Below are 18,260 nucleotides of genomic sequence, written 5' to 3' on the forward strand. Positions count from 1 at the left end.
GTACGTCAGTGGGGTGGTGCTCCAGATATAATCCTGTTCTTTTGTAGAGTATGAAGCTTTTTTTAAAAGGTTGGTAAGGCATGTGTTGCACCAGACAATGTTACAGTAACTCAGATAGGGAAGAATCAGGAAGCAATGAAGACTCCGTAAAATAGGCCTACATTTGGGTGAATAAGATGATAATCTAAAAATAATACCAAGGCTTTTAGAGATTCTGTTTTCAATCTCATTTATGTGTGATTTCCAGGTGAGACCGCTGTTTAAATTGACACCAAGAAATTTAGCAGATTGGACCGCTGGAATGTCAACATTGTCCAGGGGGTCAATGTCTTTTAACTTCTGAGGGATTCCAAACAGGATAGAATTACGATTATTGTGATTAATAGAGAGTTTGTTGGCAGAGCAAATAAAAGTATAAAGATAACATGTTAAGTGGGCATTGGTAGTATTAAAATGTATGTTTGAATATTGGGGTGCGAGTAAACGGCGGTTGTTTCATCGGCATACATGAAGAATTAAAGGGAAAGAAAGGTAGTATCCTTAATACATAAAATGAATAGAGGGGTATGGAAGGCAATCGCCGCCAAAAATACAAAAGTAAAACAAACAACGTACTTTTACAAACGAACAACGTACTTTCACAAACGAACAACCTACTTTCACAAACGAACGATCTAAATTAAAACAAAGAACGTACTTTCACCAACGAACAACCTACTTTCACAAACGAACGAACTAATGTAAAACAAACAACGTACTTTAAAAAACGAACAACCTACTTTTACGCGAACAACGTATGTTTTACAAACGGACAACGTACATTGATAAACGAACAACCTGCTTTACCAAACGATGTAGATTGCCGAATGAACTAGGGACTCGTCCATTTTTTAAGTCGGGTAATTGCATAAGTTCCGATAAGAGGATATGCCTTAGAGGGATCTCAAAGCGAGCAGCCTGTATCTTGCGCGCGTAAGCAAAACTCATCCTGACAAATGGAGGAAAAGTGACCCTCATGAAAACGGTTTCTGGAAGATGTTGAATTCTAGATACGAATTCATGTAAAAATGTTGCGTATCGGATGTTGATGTGACATCATTTTATGGCCAGTTGAATTATAAAAGTCGTATTTTTATCTTTTGCGTCATAGTTCATTTAAAATAGCGCGCATCTATATTCTACGCATCCAAATTCTTCAATTCTACACGTTAATATGTTGTTGCTCAGATAAATTCCTTCCAAAATTTCTATCTTCGAGTTAATTTTGATGACGTCATCATGATAACAATTGAAATAAAAGGCGGGTCCCATAATTTTACCTTTGCTACACTGTATGTAGTTATGTAGTGTATACTCTACAAAATAGAGAGCTCACTATTAACAACATTTTATTTTCCTCAGGTCATGTGGTGTTTTTATACCCGACTTAAAAAATGGGCGAGTCCTTAGTTCATTCGGCAATCTACATCGTTTGGTAAAGCAGGTTGTTCGTTTATCAATGTACGTTGTCCGTTTGTAAAAAATACGTTGTTCGCGTAAAAGTAGGTTGTTCGTTTTTTAAAGTACGTTGTTTGTTTTACATTAGTTCGTTCGTTTGTGAAAGTAGATTGTTCGTTTGTAAAAGTAGGTTGTTCGTTTGTGAAAGTAGGCTGTTCGTTTGTGAAAGTACGTTCTTTGTTTTAGTTTAGATCGTTCGTTTGTAAAAGTACGTTGTTCGTTTGTGAAAGTACGTTGTTTGTTTTACTTTTGTATTTTTGGCGGCGATTGCCTTCCATAGAGGGGACCAAGTAATTAAAGAGCCCTGTGGGACGCCACAGTTAACATAAGTGAAATTGGAGATAGAATTGTGGAATTTCCGAGTACACTGGACACGATTGAGGGTCGGTAACTTTTGGAAAGATTTAAAGCAGGTCCACGAATACCATAATGTGATAATTTGAATAAGAGTTGGGTTCAATCTGTCGAAAGCCTTGGAAAGAGATCGATAACAATTCCTAATGAAAATGGCGATTTTCAAAAGCATCAACAATTTTATTAGTAACGTCAATAAGAGCAGAAGGTATTGTGTCATTTTCTGAATCCGATTTTTCTATTGTACAGTATGTTATATTTATTATGAATGAGGATGTACGATCATAAATCACTCTCTCCAAGGCCTTCGAAAAAATTGAAAGAATTGAGATGAGGCAGTAATTGGAGAGATCGGATTTATTACCGTACTTAGATAGGGGTAAACGGCTTTACACCTGTTCCGGCACGATTCTGGTCCGGTGAATTGAACGGCAATGTTTCGTTTTAACGACGCTCCACGCGGCTATGCGCCAATCGATATGCGCGTAGCCGCGTAAAAACGAAACATTGACGCTCAATTGAATTTTCCGGCGCCGGGGCGGAACAGGTGTGAAAGACCCTAAACGCGAGTAAACTTCGTCCTGTCTGGGAACACACCATTAGTTTGAACAAGATTTAAAATATGGGAATATGGAAAGGAGATAATATCGGCCACGTATTTTCAAAACCAATTTAAAAATTGGTTTTGATTTAAATTCGCCGACACCGGGGATTTGTTTGTTTTGAAAGAGGTAATAATGTTGGTAACTTCAGCCTCGTCAACAGGACAACTATAGTTATCGGTGGGCGTTGGCATATTAAGTTTTCAAATGATTTGTTTGCATGAGGAATTTTGTTACCAAGACCCCTATTTTCAACAAAGTATTTGTTGAATGCGTTAGCTTACACTTTTATCTAATCGCTGTTAGAGTTTTTAAGCAATAGATTGATGGTTTTCCAGGTTGCCTTGATATTGTTTTTATGTTTAAGATATGTGTTCTTAGTGTGTTTTTTGGCCACTTTGACGAGAGTATTTAATCTGTTACGAAATTGTTTGTAGGCCTTTTCGTTTGTAGCAGTAGGACAATGGATACATTTGTAATAAAGTTTGTTTTTGTGTTTGATTGAATTCAGTACACTTGACATCCATGATTTGAGTTGTTTTGATTTTTGTTTTGATGTTTGGAGTATAAAATGTTTGTCATGATTTTAATTTAGCTTCAAAATATAAGCTGTATTAGGATCATTATAGCTATAGTGAATTTGAATTTTACGGGTTGTTTTCATTGATCAACTTCATACATTGTTTAGTTTCTAATTTTTTAATAACTACCATATCAAAATGTATCCGTCGTATACACCAAGAACTTTTTTCATTTTTGGGGATCAGATATGAACCAACTACAGTACTGAAAAAAGTCTGACTGGTTTTATAGAAGAAATTTGCCAAATTCTCTATTTGACCGCTTGTTAAGAGAAATTTTTACTGTTCGTCGTGATTTTTGTTACACATTTAACTTAATTTACATTTAACCAATTATATCTGGAATTCATACCTATGTTATACCGGTAGCTGAATATAGCTGAGCTTATGCAAAATGCAGCGAACGGTGGCCTATACGTTAGACAGTATATTTTAAAAGTGATAACATTTAATTGTTTTGCACAAAATAGTACAAAAACATAAATTTTGTGCCCAGTTCACGGAAGTAGGCCTATGAAAAATACTGGTAGGCCTGCGTAGTTACTGTACTTAAAGTCATTTGCGTAACATAAAGTATTCGGGAGCCTTTTTTCCCGTTTCACATTAATGAAATGCGACTTAGATTAATTATATATTGACTATTTTAAAAAGAGTAATAAAACATTCCGATAGATAAAAAGCCAATTATCCGTAATAAACAAATATTGCTTATAACGAATTGATATTTTTACGACGACAAGTCACGCACTACCTCAATTTGGTTCAGAAAAGAAGGTCGGTTCACATAATCATAATGTGACCATGTAGAGTTTCATTTCCCAGTGCCTTTTGTAGAGATCTTCAAACATTCTGAACACACTCCTAATTATTATACATGGGAACAAGTTTACCGTGACCAAATTTAACTAAAAACAAGTAACTTTCTCTCTGGTTAAATTCAAGGTCTGAATGCCTCAGTAAAAAAAATAATAACCATTAATTGTGTATGTTTTAAACCTATAGGCCTAGTTATTTGTTTATCGAAAAATACAATTAAAGGTATATGTTAAGAAATATGGATGAGATAAGCAAGATTTAACATCCTGTCAATGTAGTTCAATTCAATTCAATTCAAGAAACATTTATTGACCATATTTTAGCATAACATTAACAATGGTTAGCATATAATATATATAGTTATTACACTTTATTCATAGAGGGTGATCCTAATCAGCGTATGCTGATAATCAAGGGGCCCTCTTGATGAGTGACAGTGGCTGTTTGTACAAGTTTGTGAACGCATGTCACACAAACCCCAAAGATTGGTTTCTACATAGAGGAATTTCATATATGAGTTTGACCATCCTTATTCAGTCTTATTGCTATCCGAATCTGAGTATAATTTTAGTTTTACCGTATGTGCTGTAGCAATTAATACATAATATTTATCTTTATTGTACAACCTACCCGTCAATATTCTGAACACATTAAGTTTTATTATAAACAAATACCTATATACAGAATAACATAAACGAATGTTTGCCAGAAAATTTGTATTCACATGACAGGTCACTAACATATTGACAAATAATGTTTTTGGGACTATACTTGTTGCTGTCAGTTTTTCATTGTTCAATGTCGTTGGCAAACGATACACTGGCAAACAATAATATTGTTGAACTTTCAAGCGGTAATAATAAACAATCCTATTTCGATTATATTAACGACGAAGCAAAATTTTCGACAGATAAGAAGTTTGACTCTTCTAATACAGTCATCATTCGACAAGAGAAATATAATAATATGTATAATGTTGTTCGAAAAATTATCTCGAGAACCGGATATTTTCTTCGAATTGGACGCAATGGACGTGTTCGTGGTACTGTCAATTGTAAAGACAAATACGGTAAGTACAGTAGGCCAACCCTCTATTATCATCGAGGAACTTGTTAACATATTCTGTCTCATGTAAGGAGGCTATGCTGTTGGAGATCCTCTCCTTTTATTGAAATAGGTTTCTTTTGAGCGATTTTCCATGGCCCCTGGCAAGGTCATTTCTTCAAGTTCAGCAGTTGGTTGTGAAGATTTTCCAGTGATTGGTATCTTGAAAGAAGCTGAATCTTTTTTAAAAACATCTTTGTAGCGTAATATTGATCGTCGGTCGATTATGAATATGTGTTTGATGATAGGAGATAACATCCTCTTTTATCTATCAATTTAGCAGGTCGACTATCGTAATAGTGAAATGCATTGGGCATTGATGCTTATTCAATGATGATTATTCAATAAAGTAATTAACCCGCCAGACTGCATATATCTATATCTTTTATATGTTTTCTATATATATTAATGTTCTATAAATGTATTGTCTTCTTGCTTGAGTGAGTGAGTGGAAATGGAATGAATTTTCCACCATTAACAAACTGTTCCATATTGACACGCCCAAATCAGAGGTAGGAGATCGGAGTGCATCCTCCGCATTACCAACATTATTATTTGTTATCATTCATTCATTTATTTATTTGACCAACAAACCATATATAAAATAATATACAGAATCTATTTAATTCTGAATGTTAAATGTTGTTAATAGTATAAATCAATATCGGTGTTTTTGTAGCCTTATATATTTTACATTTATCAATAATATTATTATTATTTGGCAGGTTTGGTGCAACACAATGTCAGTGCCTTCCCAATGTGGAAACGTATAAATCTTAAATATTGTAAAATAATATACCACGCCAACTTATAGGCCCAATATCTATGTAAAAGATACTGGTAGTCTCCGCATGTAAACACAATCTCTATTTTAAAGATATTTTAACGTAAAACATAATCTCCGTCATGTTATTTTCTTCTTTAGTGCAAGTAATCACATTTGCTGTAGGGCCTAGCTTGCTTATCATCAAAGGAAGCGAAAGTGGTTTATACTTATCCATGGATAAAAATGGAAGAATTTCCGCTAGAAATGTGAGTATACGATATAGAAAGATTTAGAATGATTCCAAACATAGGATTAGCAGTAGGCCTATAATAATCATGTGTTTCAACAAATCTTAGGGAAGTGAAAGTAATCGTTAATGTTATATATATCTGCATTTCAATCAAACTAAAGGTCGAAAATTTCAGTTCAATTTATTTCTCAAGATATAACTCAATACAGGTAACGTTTTGCATGGTTTAATAAAAGTCGTTCCTATACCGGAGAAGCAAACAAATTCCACCAAACTTGAATTTCTGTTCAGTTCGGTACTTCAAGCTTCACGAAAAAACAAAGATTGTTTCTTCCCCGAGACCATAATACACATGAACATTTTATTAGATAACTGAATTTCTTCTTAAAAGAGTAACAACCAGAACCAACTTAGCACTGAATGTCTTTATTGTATCTCAAATTATATGACTTTAAAGTAAATAAGTATTAGAACAAGGCCAACAGCCATAAGTCGCGTGCTAAAACGCATAGTGATACCAGGCGACCGACCGACATATTGAACTATAGAATATGGCAGTTTTTAGTCGCGTGGACGCGACTAAAAACTGCCATATTTTAAATTTTTTTTTTGATAATGGATTAAACTTTATTATGTACCTACATAAAACTACAGTTTTGTTTTAAATACTGGATTAACAGTAACATAATTACTGGAATTACATCTAAAATTTAAGTTTAAAAAATAAATATTTTTTGTTTTGTTAATTTGAATCGTATACTGTAGGTTAATTTTTAAGATGATTTTTTTTTCTTTTATGTCTAAAATATAAAATATAATATTAAACGACAATTAATTTGTATGGGCCACATATAGTAGTCATAATTACAATTCAAAGTAATTACTGTATTGTTTTTCAGAACACCCAGCCCAGGCTTGTCTGTCAAAACAATTTCGATATTCTTTGGATCGGAAAACATCAATCTGAATCGTGTTTTGAGTCACTTCAGTCACTGATACAATTCAAACTAAACACTGCTCAAGAAGGAAAACGAAAGAAACCATCACGATTTCTGAGCATTACTAGTAATGGTCGTGCCACAACATCAACTAGCGATGCCAAGTTCAGAAGTAATTTCTACTTGATGCCATGATAAATAATTGTTATATTATAAGCAAGGTTGTACAACCGATTTTCGTGCGGTATGCCAAATAAAAGTCCTGCAGTATTGTGTCTACTGACAGAAACCTGCTACAGCAACTAAATCCTCAACATAATCTCACATTCAACCGGCCGAAGAAAGTGTTAACATAATGTTTCTGAGGAAGAGGCCTGTACTGTATAATTTAGAGTCTGGAGACGCTAGTATTCAATACTAATGGGATCAAAAAAGGTTGCTGTCAGAAAACGCGATTGTGGTATATATAAGTGGTTGTTGGCGCAAATGGAATATGCCTTATTAATTAATTCGCTTTCATCTTGCTTTCATCATTTGTAAAGTCAAAAACTGAATTATTTGACATAAAAAACTAAACTGTAAATAAGTTGCTTTCAACTTTAAAATGCGCGGTGACTATTATTTTTAGCATATAGGTAAAGTCGAACTTTAGTTACAGATTACCGGTACAAAACAAGACGTTTCAACGTCTTTTTCATGTATCTACTACTACTGTATTTACTCCGATCTTCCATGCTCTTATGTATTTATGCTTGTGTATATAAAAAACAGTACAAGATTAAATTGCGTCTTATAACGGCACAGTACAGTATCCTAGAGGCAGTCTTCTCTAGCATCCAATTATATGCTGGGTCCGACTGTTGAGGGGCTTCCTTGACTGGGTTAGTTTCTTAGCTTGACTAAGATCGCACTGAAGAAAATTGCTTAATTTAATCCAGGGGTCATGATAGTATGGTTTTCGGGCTTGTGCAAAGAGCAACAAGTTGTAAAAAACAAACCACAAGTTGATCTAAAATGCAAAATGCAAGCACAAAGTTGATTAATATTTGTGAAATTATCTGCCGACGAAAAAAAAACCGATTACAACATCACTATTATTAGGTAAAAAAAGTTTTGATTTTGTTAAATCTTTCAGTTCAAAACGGCTACTGGCGTTTTTTTTTCCTGTAAATATTCAGCTACCGTCGGAAATTAACGTCTATATACAGTAGTCAATTATACAATTCTATGTTGTCGTGCTCTTTCATCTGATAAATGTAGTTTTAAAACATCTATCGGCAAATTTCCAGCATGTAATACAAATATTGTTATATTGTTTAATGAGTTTGTTTTATTCTGTACTCAAGAAATACAACAAAAATACCAGGATGACCCATAAAGCTGAAACAGCCTAATTTCAATGGGGTCCTTTAAACAAGCAAGTTGAAGGCAATGTTTTTTTAAAAGTTAATTAACTGTTTATTGTTATAAATAAATACAAATTATTGTTTTAATAACTTTAATAAAACTATAAGATGGATTTTCAATGTTTTATTGTATTATTCTTTATTTTTTGTTGTGACTTTTAAACCCATAACTTGCGGAAACTCATGTGTTATGGCACATTGTTGCTGTCGCAATCCCTTGACCGACTGTGTCGAATAAATAAATGAATGAATGAAAAAAAGAAAACGGTACAGTACTGTAAATATGTAAAACGTAATTATCCTTAATAGTATCGTTTATGCGACTATTGTACTGGTATTGAATTTGGAAGAGCAGGAGAATCCTCATTAAAATCATTTAAACAGTTTGGCTATTGAAGTACACGGTAACCGAAACCAATATGTTTATAGAAAGCTGATACGATGAAGAAAGTACACAACTTCAAAGAAAATTACATCTGGAAGGAACACATATCATAAATTGTCCTGGTTATTGCCGTCATCGTCGTAACAAGTAGAGGCCTACTAGTTGAACTCTTGTTTGTTTTCAGTTTGTCTAAGCTTTATTTGAGCCTTCGTCTCCAAAAGTTGGAAATATCTGTCTGTCTGATCAGAAACGATATATTAATAATACAACTATATACATCATTTTATTAGTAAACCAACATATATTGACTCTATAATCAATATTAAACATAAAACAAAGTAGTCGAAGGCTGATTTTAAGTATTCTAAATAAACTCCTTGAACTTAGGCTAGTCTAGTATCTTTGTTTAAAAGTACAGTATACTTTTCTTTATATTGATTATATCTTTATTTATAACCACCTACGGTATAACCACCTACGGTATATAAGTAACGAATTAGATTGTAGTTGATTATTCAGTTTATTCACTATACATCTAAAATCGTGTGTTTCTCTCTCAACTCAGTTTTTTTAACACAGAATTACCTGCAAATAATCCGGATTACTTAAACTTTAAAAAATGGCAACTGAAAATATGTTTGTTTCTTCTTCTTAAGAATATGAATTACACACATTTATATACAAGGCCTAGTATTAGCGAGGAAAATATAGAAGGAAACTCAAATGTTCATTACTATGAATCATAACGGCGCCACAGCATTAGTAGCCTGTATAACAAGTCCCGTTAGTTTGCAATTATTCATGTGAAGACGTTTCAGATTAGCAAACTTACTTAGGAAAGTACCCAGTAGGGTACCATGAATTTTACTGAAATCATTATTGGAAATATTAAGTATTTGTAATCGAAATTCATCTCCTACAAACACTTTCATCATTGCATTCATCACGTCACCTGATAGTTTGCAATCTATTATTCCAAGTCCAGTCAGGTTAGTAAACCTACTTAGGAAAGTACCCAGTAGCGTACCATGAATGTTACTGAAATCATTATTTGAAATATCAAGCACTTGTATTTGTGACTCATCTCCTACATACCCTGTCATCATTGCATTCATTACGTTACCTGATAGCTTGCAACTGGACATGTCAAGTTCAAGCAACTTAAGAGACTTACTCAAGAAAGTTCCCATTAAAGTTCCATCAACGTCAACTAAATAATTACCCGACATATACAATTTCTCTACCGCACACGTATATACTTTGATAGTTTCATTAATTATACGTCCTGGTAGTTTACAATCACTTAAAGTTAAGTACACCCAGCTTATTGGCCTTTCTCAAGAAAATACCCAGTGAAGTACCGTCAATGTCACTAATATCATTACCATGAATGAAAAATTGCTGTAATTGTAACTCATCTCCTTCATACGTTTTAATCATTCTTTTCACTATGTCACCTGATAGTTGGCACGTGGTTAGCTCAAGTAGCATAAGCTAAGGAGACTTATTCAAGAACTTACCCAGTAGAGTACCATCAATATCAGTGAAATCATTGTTCCCTAAACAAAGCTCATGTAATTGAAACTCATCTCCTTCATACACTCTGAACATTTGATTAATTATATGCCCTGATAGTTTGCAATCATGCATGACAAGTTTCCTCAGTTTAGGTGACTTACTCAAGAAATTACCAAGTAGAGTACCATCAATATTACTGAAATCATTAAACCCAATATAGAGGGCCTGAAGTTCTGACTGTATATAGACGCCTGTATACATTCTGATAAAATTATTCAATACGTCACCTGATAGTTTGCAATTATTCATCTCAAGTTTACTCAGTTTAGGAGACTTAGTGAGGAAAGTACAGAGTAAAATACCATCAATGTTACGGATGTCATTATTCATAATAAAAACAGCTTGTAACTCTACTGCACCCGTATACGCTCTTACCATTTCATTCATCACGTCACCTGATAGTTTGCAATCATTTATTTGAAGTTCATTCAGCTTACTAAACCTACTTATGAAAGTACCCAGTAGCGTACCATGAATGTTACTGAAATCATTATTTGAAATATCAAGTATTTGTAATCGAAATTCATCTCCTACATACCCTGTCATCATTGCATTCATTACGTCACCTGATAGTTTGCAATCTTTTATTGCAAGTGCTGTCAGCTTAGTAAACCTACTTAGGAAAGTACCCAGTAGGGTACCAATAATGTTACTGAAATCATTATTTGAAATATTAAGCACTTGTATTTGTAACTCATCTCCTACATACCCTGTCATCATTGCATTCATTACGTCACCTGATAGTTTACAATTATTCATGTTCAGTTTAAGTAGATTAGGAGCCTTACTCAAGAAAGTACCTAGTAAAATACCACCAATTTCACTAACATCATTATTACCAATATTTAACTCTAGTAAATCTAAATCTCTTCCTTCATACATTTGCAGCAATCCCTTTACTTGACCACCACATTGTAGATTGCAATCATTTATGTTAAGTTTAAGGCGATCATCCTCACCTGGAGAAAAAGAATTGAGATTAAACAGATCTATATTCAAGGTGATGACGATCTTAATAAATACCAAACATTATTAAAAAATCGACACCTACTTGGATCGTTCCTTAAAAGCAATAAAATAATGCAAATGTTCAATATTCACTTTCAACGTAAATATCTACCGTAGTTAAGAGCTCAATCATCATGATCTTAACCCTCAAAATTATCCAGAAAACAGTTTAAACATTTAAATCACAAACATGGATTATTTTTATATCGATATGAGGACTAAAAAAATCAAGAAAAAAAAATTTCCTACTCATTTTTTCCCCATTTAATTGAAAAAAGAGCTTTTTGTAACTCTTGTATTTAACTCAATATCTGGGAAATAACAACTTAATTAATATCAGTAGGCTTACTCTACAAAACAATAATATTGATAGTATCAGTGTAGGCTAGCATTTTAAAAGGATTATTACAAATAATTATATATTTGCCAGTGTTTGGGAGGGAAAATTACATACATTAAAATTAATAAAATCATAACAATATCACAAAACACTGTGCTGTTTCTTGACCAAATGCCTAATATGTTTCCAGAGATATATTAAGCAATTATTACAATAACCAGATAAAATACATACCGGTACTTAAAATCTCTTTCTGTGCGAGTATCCCAAGAAGTGTTGCAAACCGTTTTATGTCTGTTGGTAAAATTTGGTTGGTCTCTAAGTTGAATACTACATCAAAAAGTTTGGTATATAGAAAATGTTCTAGTCGATACACATGAGTAACCCTCTTTAACGCACCTGCCTCAGCTTGGTTCACAGCCCTAAACAGTTGTTTGCGAAATGGCGACAACGTATTCTCATCAGTAGGTCTATTCTGGATATTGTTATCTTCTATATACTGAAGTACAAGACGTTCGGCATCCTTTGGACCCGTTAGTCTTGTAATCTCCAACAGCAGATTGACATCGCTAGATGTTATGTATCCATTGCCACCAGTGCTATCAAGTTCATTGAATAAAGTGTGTCCTATGAGCCCCTCGTCGTCAAAGGTCTAAACCCGTGATATTGAAAGATCATTCGATTTAGGCAGGGATGGATTTAGTCAATCAAACGTGAGTACAACTTCAATAACAGAAGTATGTTCAATTTAATTTTGCTATTATTTCGGATTCACGTCGATAGTTACAAAATCAATTGCAGCATACATGAAGAAGAAAAATACAATGGTCGCCTTAAGTTCAACTGGCGTATATTGAATATTAATACAACTCTGACTGTGACATGATCGTTTTCAACCAATTAATAAGCAATATAAGGTTGGCTATATAGAATGCCTCAATAAAAATATAATTATTACTTTCATCCCCGCCCCTATTATTATCTCTTAGCGCCTAACTGTACATTTACCATAAAGGGGTAGGCCTATACTTAAATAACAGTGACGTGGCCTATAATAATGATTATACATAGGCTGTACTTAGGATCAATGACACCAAATCAGTGGGATTACACACCTATCAAATCCTGTGTAAATATAGACGTATACGACGCTTAAATTATTTACATATAATAATAGAATAACTTGTAATAATAATTTATTAATATAATATTAGCCTCTCTACCCGAACATGAACAAGATTTTATAAGTACGTTTTTAATGACAGTTCATAGACTTTTATTACCATGTTTTATCTTTATATTTTAATTAACATCTTTTAAAATTGTAAATGAAAGCATGGTTATTATATTGAAATCAATCATCCTTTTATGTAAATATGCCTACTTTTTAACTACTTTTAACTTGTAACAATCTTAGTAATATACAATAGAAAGAGAAATATTCATACAAATAATTATTTGTTACAATGTACCTTTATTTTATAAATAATATATATACATATAAATCTGAGAATTATAATAAAAGTGGGAAGATCCCACACAAGACAAAAAAAATATATAATATTAGCAAACCCAAATATGTCATCCATTTTCAATAACAATGGAAGCAGGACATTTTTTTTTTGCCTCTTTATTTTTCGATCCACAAGAGAGTCTGAACCTATGTGTTGGGAATTTACTAATTTACGCGTTAATTTTTACGTTTTGAGTTGCGACGCTACATATTTTGAAACATATTTATTTAAAATAATAATTTACGAATTAAGAACACATTTAGTTTATTCTACTACAGTCTCACTGTCGTCATTGGAGCAACAAAGCTTGGATTGTCTCAGTCCATACCTACATAAGATTAGCTTTTAAGCACGAATTCAATTTAAATCATTAAAATAAAAGAAACGGTTCTGATACAATACGATTCCTAATACCACTGCTATAGGCCTATGGTTTGTCTATTGCCTAGATCCTTTGTAATGTCGCCATAGACTAGGCCTACTGCTCTGATTTTGAGGTCGTGTCAATTTAGAGAGGATAAATTACTACCATTACTACCAACTACTGGAGAGGTCATAATGCAGCGAGTTGAATTGTCTATATATAAAAAAATTACTCAACAAACACAAGAGATTGAGCATCGAGAATGTAGTTTATCTTGTGTATAACATTTTATTTTCAAATCATTTCATATTAATTCAGACGTTTAAAAATTATGCAATCATGTGTCTTGAAAATATTATTTTGCTCACGTAGTGCCCATACAGGTTTCCTTTCATTCGGATTACCAATGCTTGTGAATGGTCGCTTTCACCAACTGTCATCATGCGAGGAACTCTTTTGAAGTTAGACTATGTTTCATTACAGTATGAACAAATTTAGTTGGAACGAAACTTGGCTATGGGTTTTCACCACGTTCTCGGAATCCATACATCTTGAGAGTAACTTTCTATCAATTAAATTTAAATCATTGAAACAGTTTCTAATTCATCCTATACCACTGTATGGTTTGTCTATTGCCTAGATCCTTTGTAATTTCTACGTAAACTGCTGCTCTGATTTTGAGGTCGTGTCATGTCTGGTGGTCTTGGTGCTACTTTTGGGGGTTTTGCCATTGCCAATTTTCCTGTGGCATTTATTGATGGTAATGTCAAACTAGTAGTATGTTCGTCGTCACTTGGAAGACGAGTTGCAATCAGCCGTGGTGGGCTCAGTTGTGGCCTGTTCATTAGTCGTCCATTCGGTGGTTGCTTCCTCGAAGCTTTCTTGTCTATTGCCGTTTGTCGACCAGTGTTATTCGAGGAACGTCTTCCAAAAGCAGCATTATCAAGCGATGGCCTGCTTCCTGACTGGATGGTTGAAAATGAGGTAGCAGTACGTCCGACGCTTCCATCTGAAAGTTTTTTTCTTGTATCAGAAGTGTAGTGGTTGCCCATCTTTTGACAGCTTGCAGTCGTTGGGCTAGAGTTGCCTCTATGGAGTCTTTTAAATAGAGGACTAGATTTACCAGCAAGGTCAACCATATCCACAAGACTTCTCTCGTGCTGCTTCTTTCTTTGAGGCTTTCTTGTACCCTTCATTAAATCTACAAAGTAAAAATATAAATAGGTCTTTTTTCAGTTCAACACATTTAACCTAGAGCATGGTAGACTGGTTTGACTCCATCTGATACCCATTAGTGGTAGCCTACATGATTCTTAATTGGGAGACATGTGTTTTACCTTCGTGGCGGGAGAATCCTATTTTAGATGACATCAAGTCACACCCAGAAGCCACATCTTTAGGATGCACATTAAAGATCTGAAAATCTGTGTTTGATCTATATCTACGATCGTCAGATAATCTATATAAGAAAACATGGATTTATAAACAATAATATTGTTCTAAATGATTTCGGTACAAATACGGTTATGTATGTATGCCTATATTATATTGGCGTGTGTACCTAGGCCTAGGCTAAAAAAACATTGATAGAAAACATCGTTAAAAAAATGTTTCAATACACAAATCTTTTATCTATTTATTATACATGCTATTGAAATTTCATTTAGACTATAATTTAGTAACTTACCGTTTGTTTTTTCGTGAATCCATTAGTAAATTCTGCTGAAATATTTTCGGAGAAATTGTAAGACAGTGTAAGCTTGTTCGCTTTTAGAGGTTTGTATGCTGTAGTTACTATACTAACGCGATACGTATACAATGGCAACAATCACGCGCTGCGCGCGTTACCATGGCTGGAAGTTGGAGCATGCGCATTAATGCACTATAATCTGCAGCTGTGATGTGTGGCAAACAATTATGACATGAACTTACATTGTTATAAATAAACAAGACCAGACCGACCGACCGATCGACATACTGAGCTATAGAGTCGCGTTTGCACGTGATCAAATTAAATAAATAATTAAATTAAAAACCTTTATATTTACCTCCAAGTATTAATATCAACTGTCAAAATAGCGAAAAAATATGAATATGAGTTAGTTTGCTGAAAATGTTTAAAAATGTTGAACAAATGTTAAAAACATTTATATTTACCTCCAAGTATTAATATCTAGTGTCAAAATAACGAAAATATGAATATGTGTTTGTGTTTACACAGACCGACTGATCGACATAGTGAGCTACTAAAAAAACGAAAGAAATATGAATACGTGTTCACCGACCGACTAACAGACCGAAATTGCTGAACATGTTAAAAAATGTTGAAAAATGTTAAGAAACATGTATATTTGCCTCCAAGTATTAATATCCAGCGTCAAATTAAAGAAAAAATATGAAGATGAGTTAGTGTTTACCGACCGACCGACCAACCTACCGAAATTGCTGAAAATGTTAAAAAATGTTGAAAAATGTTAAGAAACATGTATATTGCCTCCAAGTATTAATATCCACTGTCAAAATAATAGGGAAAAAATATGAATATGAGTTAGTGTTTAATTACAATTAAATAAATAACCGATTAGCAAACGATACTATAACAGTACGGTAGTATGTTGCTATGAGTATAATTATCATACCGACTAACTGTTATTTATTTGATATTAAATACAGCTTCCATCGATCAATATCTAATGTAATGATCGTGTATGCTTGCTTTTTTACACTATCATAACAATGAAGTGTGAGAATTTTGTTACATTAAAACAAATTAAAAAATTTATAAAATAGAATTAAATTTAGAGAGGATAAATTAGTTTGAAAGTATAAAATACTGGTTTCATTTCAAGATACAAAATCTACCTAGGCCTAGTTTCGATGTAAATGTTGTATGACTTATGAATTCTATCGGAATAAGATCGAATGAAAATCAATATAAAATAAATAGTTACCGTTTGTTTTTTCGTGATTCCATTGTATATTTTGTTAGAATTAATTCCGAGAAACTATAGTATAATTGCCTATGATTATAATGCAGTTTGTATAGTATGTTGTTGCTAACGCTATTTACGTATACAAACGCGCGCTACGTGCGTTGCTAAAGAGATATTTGATCATGCGCATTAATACATTGTGTTCTCAAATATACCTACCGTTTTCACTTATTTTCTTAATATTCATTCGAATAAACTCCCAGGGGCGTGTATTGCTAAGGAGGGTTTTTAGAGGGTAGGGCTATTCGAGGGAGGCGTTTTATTCGGGGAAGGCGTTTATTTTTTTTGGTGTAATATGTACAATCAAATAAATACCCCCTAAATATAAATAAGTACAACACAATTAATATCGAGAAGTTATAAAATACAGTAAAAACTGGGGTTATTCGAAGGGAGGGGAGGTAGGCGTTTATTCAACATGATGTTCTACGGGGGTGAAATCTCAAAATACTCAATAACAATTTTTTTTTTCACAAATTTCTTGATTTTAAACAAAAGCGCAAACAAAATACACAAGTATTTAAGGCCGTCTGAACATTAATTTTAGAATCGAAATTCGTAAATTGGTTGTCGCATGGCAATATTTCAAAATGCATAAATTCTTTTATAATTCAAAACAGGCTATATTAATGTGTAAAATCTATTTAAATCAGGGATGAAATTTCACTCTTCCCTGATTTAAATATATTAACCTATCGATCTATCATTCATACAATGTTGAGTTGAATGCTTACCTCCCTGCTGCTGCTGTCATTATATTATCTGAATTCATATAATCAAAACAAATTTCTAAAAATAAATAATCGAGAATGTAGTTTATCTTGTGTGTAACATTTTATTTTCAAATAATTTCATATTAATTCAGACCTTTAAAAAATTATGCAATCATGTGTCGAAAGTATTATTTTGCTCACGTGGTGCCCATACACGTTTCCTTTCAGTCGAATCATCAAAAAGTGCCAACTATCATCATGCGAAGTTAGACTAGGCCTATGCTTAATTAGGATCACTCTACTTATGAATACATTATTTTAGTTTATTCTGTGACAGTACTCAGCTCGCTGGCATGATCATTGGAACGAAACTTGGCTATGGGTTTCACTACGCTCTCGTGTACATCTTGAGAGTAACTTTCAATCAATTACATTTAAATCATTAAAACAGTCTCTAATACTATAAATTCCTATACCACTGTTGTATGGTTTGTCTATTGCCTAGATCCTTTGTAATTTCGACGTAAACTGCTGCTCTGATTTTGTGGTCCTCTCATGTCTGGTGGTCTTGGTGCTACTTTTGAGGGTTTTGCCATTTTTCCTGTGGCATTTATTGATGGCAATGTCAAACTATCTAAGAAAACATGGATTTATAAACTATAATATTGGTCTAAATGATTTCGGTACAAATAACTAAATACGGTTATGTATGTAGGCCTATATTATATTGGCGTGTGTACCTAGGCCAAAAAAACATTGAAACAAAACATCGTTCAAAAAATGTTTCAAAACAAAAATCACCATAAGGCGTGCCACACCAGCACTCAAAGCATACAATAAAACATAAAACAATATAAATATGTAATATTAATACTATGGTTATATACACTAGAGGGTGAGCTCGCTTCGCTTGCTCCCCCTCTAGGAAGTGTAGACGATGGTTCTCGGAATGATAATGTTCTCCTTGTACGTTTTCTGTCGGTTCAAAAACTAAACTACTTTGTTTCACAGTGTTTTAGATGATTAATAACATTTTAAAGTATAGTTTTTA

General features: G+C 33.3%; 2 protein-coding genes across 2 annotated transcripts; one reads left to right on the plus strand and one right to left on the minus strand.

Moving 5' to 3' along the window:
• The first annotated feature begins 51 nt into the window (after positions 1 to 51).
• Positions 52 to 8,080, plus strand: LOC144852736 (fibroblast growth factor 7-like). The gene is made up of 4 exons (XM_078710699.1): positions 52 to 69; positions 4,761 to 4,919; positions 5,880 to 5,986; positions 6,870 to 8,080. Exons 2-4 carry the CDS (start codon positions 4,817 to 4,819, stop codon positions 7,101 to 7,103), a joined length of 444 nt encoding a protein of 147 aa, XP_078566825.1. The 5' UTR covers positions 52 to 69; positions 4,761 to 4,816; the 3' UTR covers positions 7,104 to 8,080.
• Positions 8,081 to 9,439: 1,359 nt separating this feature from the next.
• On the minus strand, positions 9,440 to 13,943 carry LOC144852954 (uncharacterized). Its single transcript, XM_078711009.1, has 4 exons — positions 13,872 to 13,943; positions 11,860 to 12,277; positions 10,220 to 11,236; positions 9,440 to 9,909 (listed from the first exon to the last, which is right to left on the minus strand). Exons 1-4 carry the CDS (start codon positions 13,941 to 13,943, stop codon positions 9,440 to 9,442), a joined length of 1,977 nt encoding a protein of 658 aa, XP_078567135.1.
• Between the last annotated feature and the right edge of the window lie 4,317 nt (positions 13,944 to 18,260).

The sequence above is a fragment of the Antedon bifida genome, chromosome 9, assembly GCF_963402885.1.
Source record: "Antedon bifida chromosome 9, ecAntBifi1.1, whole genome shotgun sequence".
In the NCBI taxonomy this organism is placed as follows: Eukaryota; Metazoa; Echinodermata; class Crinoidea; order Comatulida; family Antedonidae; genus Antedon; species Antedon bifida.

What these genes read in the sequence shown, in the direction of transcription:
- LOC144852736 (XM_078710699.1), top strand. Translation starts at nt 4,817, where the DNA reads ATGTATAATGTTGTTCGAAAAATTATCTCGAGAACCGGATATTTTCTT. An exon ending in CAATTGTAAAGACAAATACG is followed by an intron (nt 4,920 to 5,879) that starts GTAAGTACAGTA and finishes TTTCTTCTTTAG; the next exon opens with TGCAAGTAATCACATTTGCT. An exon ending in GAAGAATTTCCGCTAGAAAT is followed by an intron (nt 5,987 to 6,869) that starts GTGAGTATACGA and finishes ATTGTTTTTCAG; the next exon opens with AACACCCAGCCCAGGCTTGT.
- LOC144852954 (XM_078711009.1), bottom strand. Translation starts at nt 13,943, where the DNA reads ATGACAGTTGGTGAAAGCGACCATTCACAAGCATTGGTAATCCGAATG. An exon ending in GAAAGAGATTTTAAGTACCG is followed by an intron (nt 11,237 to 11,859) that starts GTATGTATTTTA and finishes CTTTTTCTCCAG; the next exon opens with GTGAGGATGATCGCCTTAAA. An exon ending in TATTGATGGTACTCTACTGG is followed by an intron (nt 9,910 to 10,219) that starts GTAAGTTCTTGA and finishes GTAATTATTTAG; the next exon opens with TTGACGTTGATGGAACTTTA.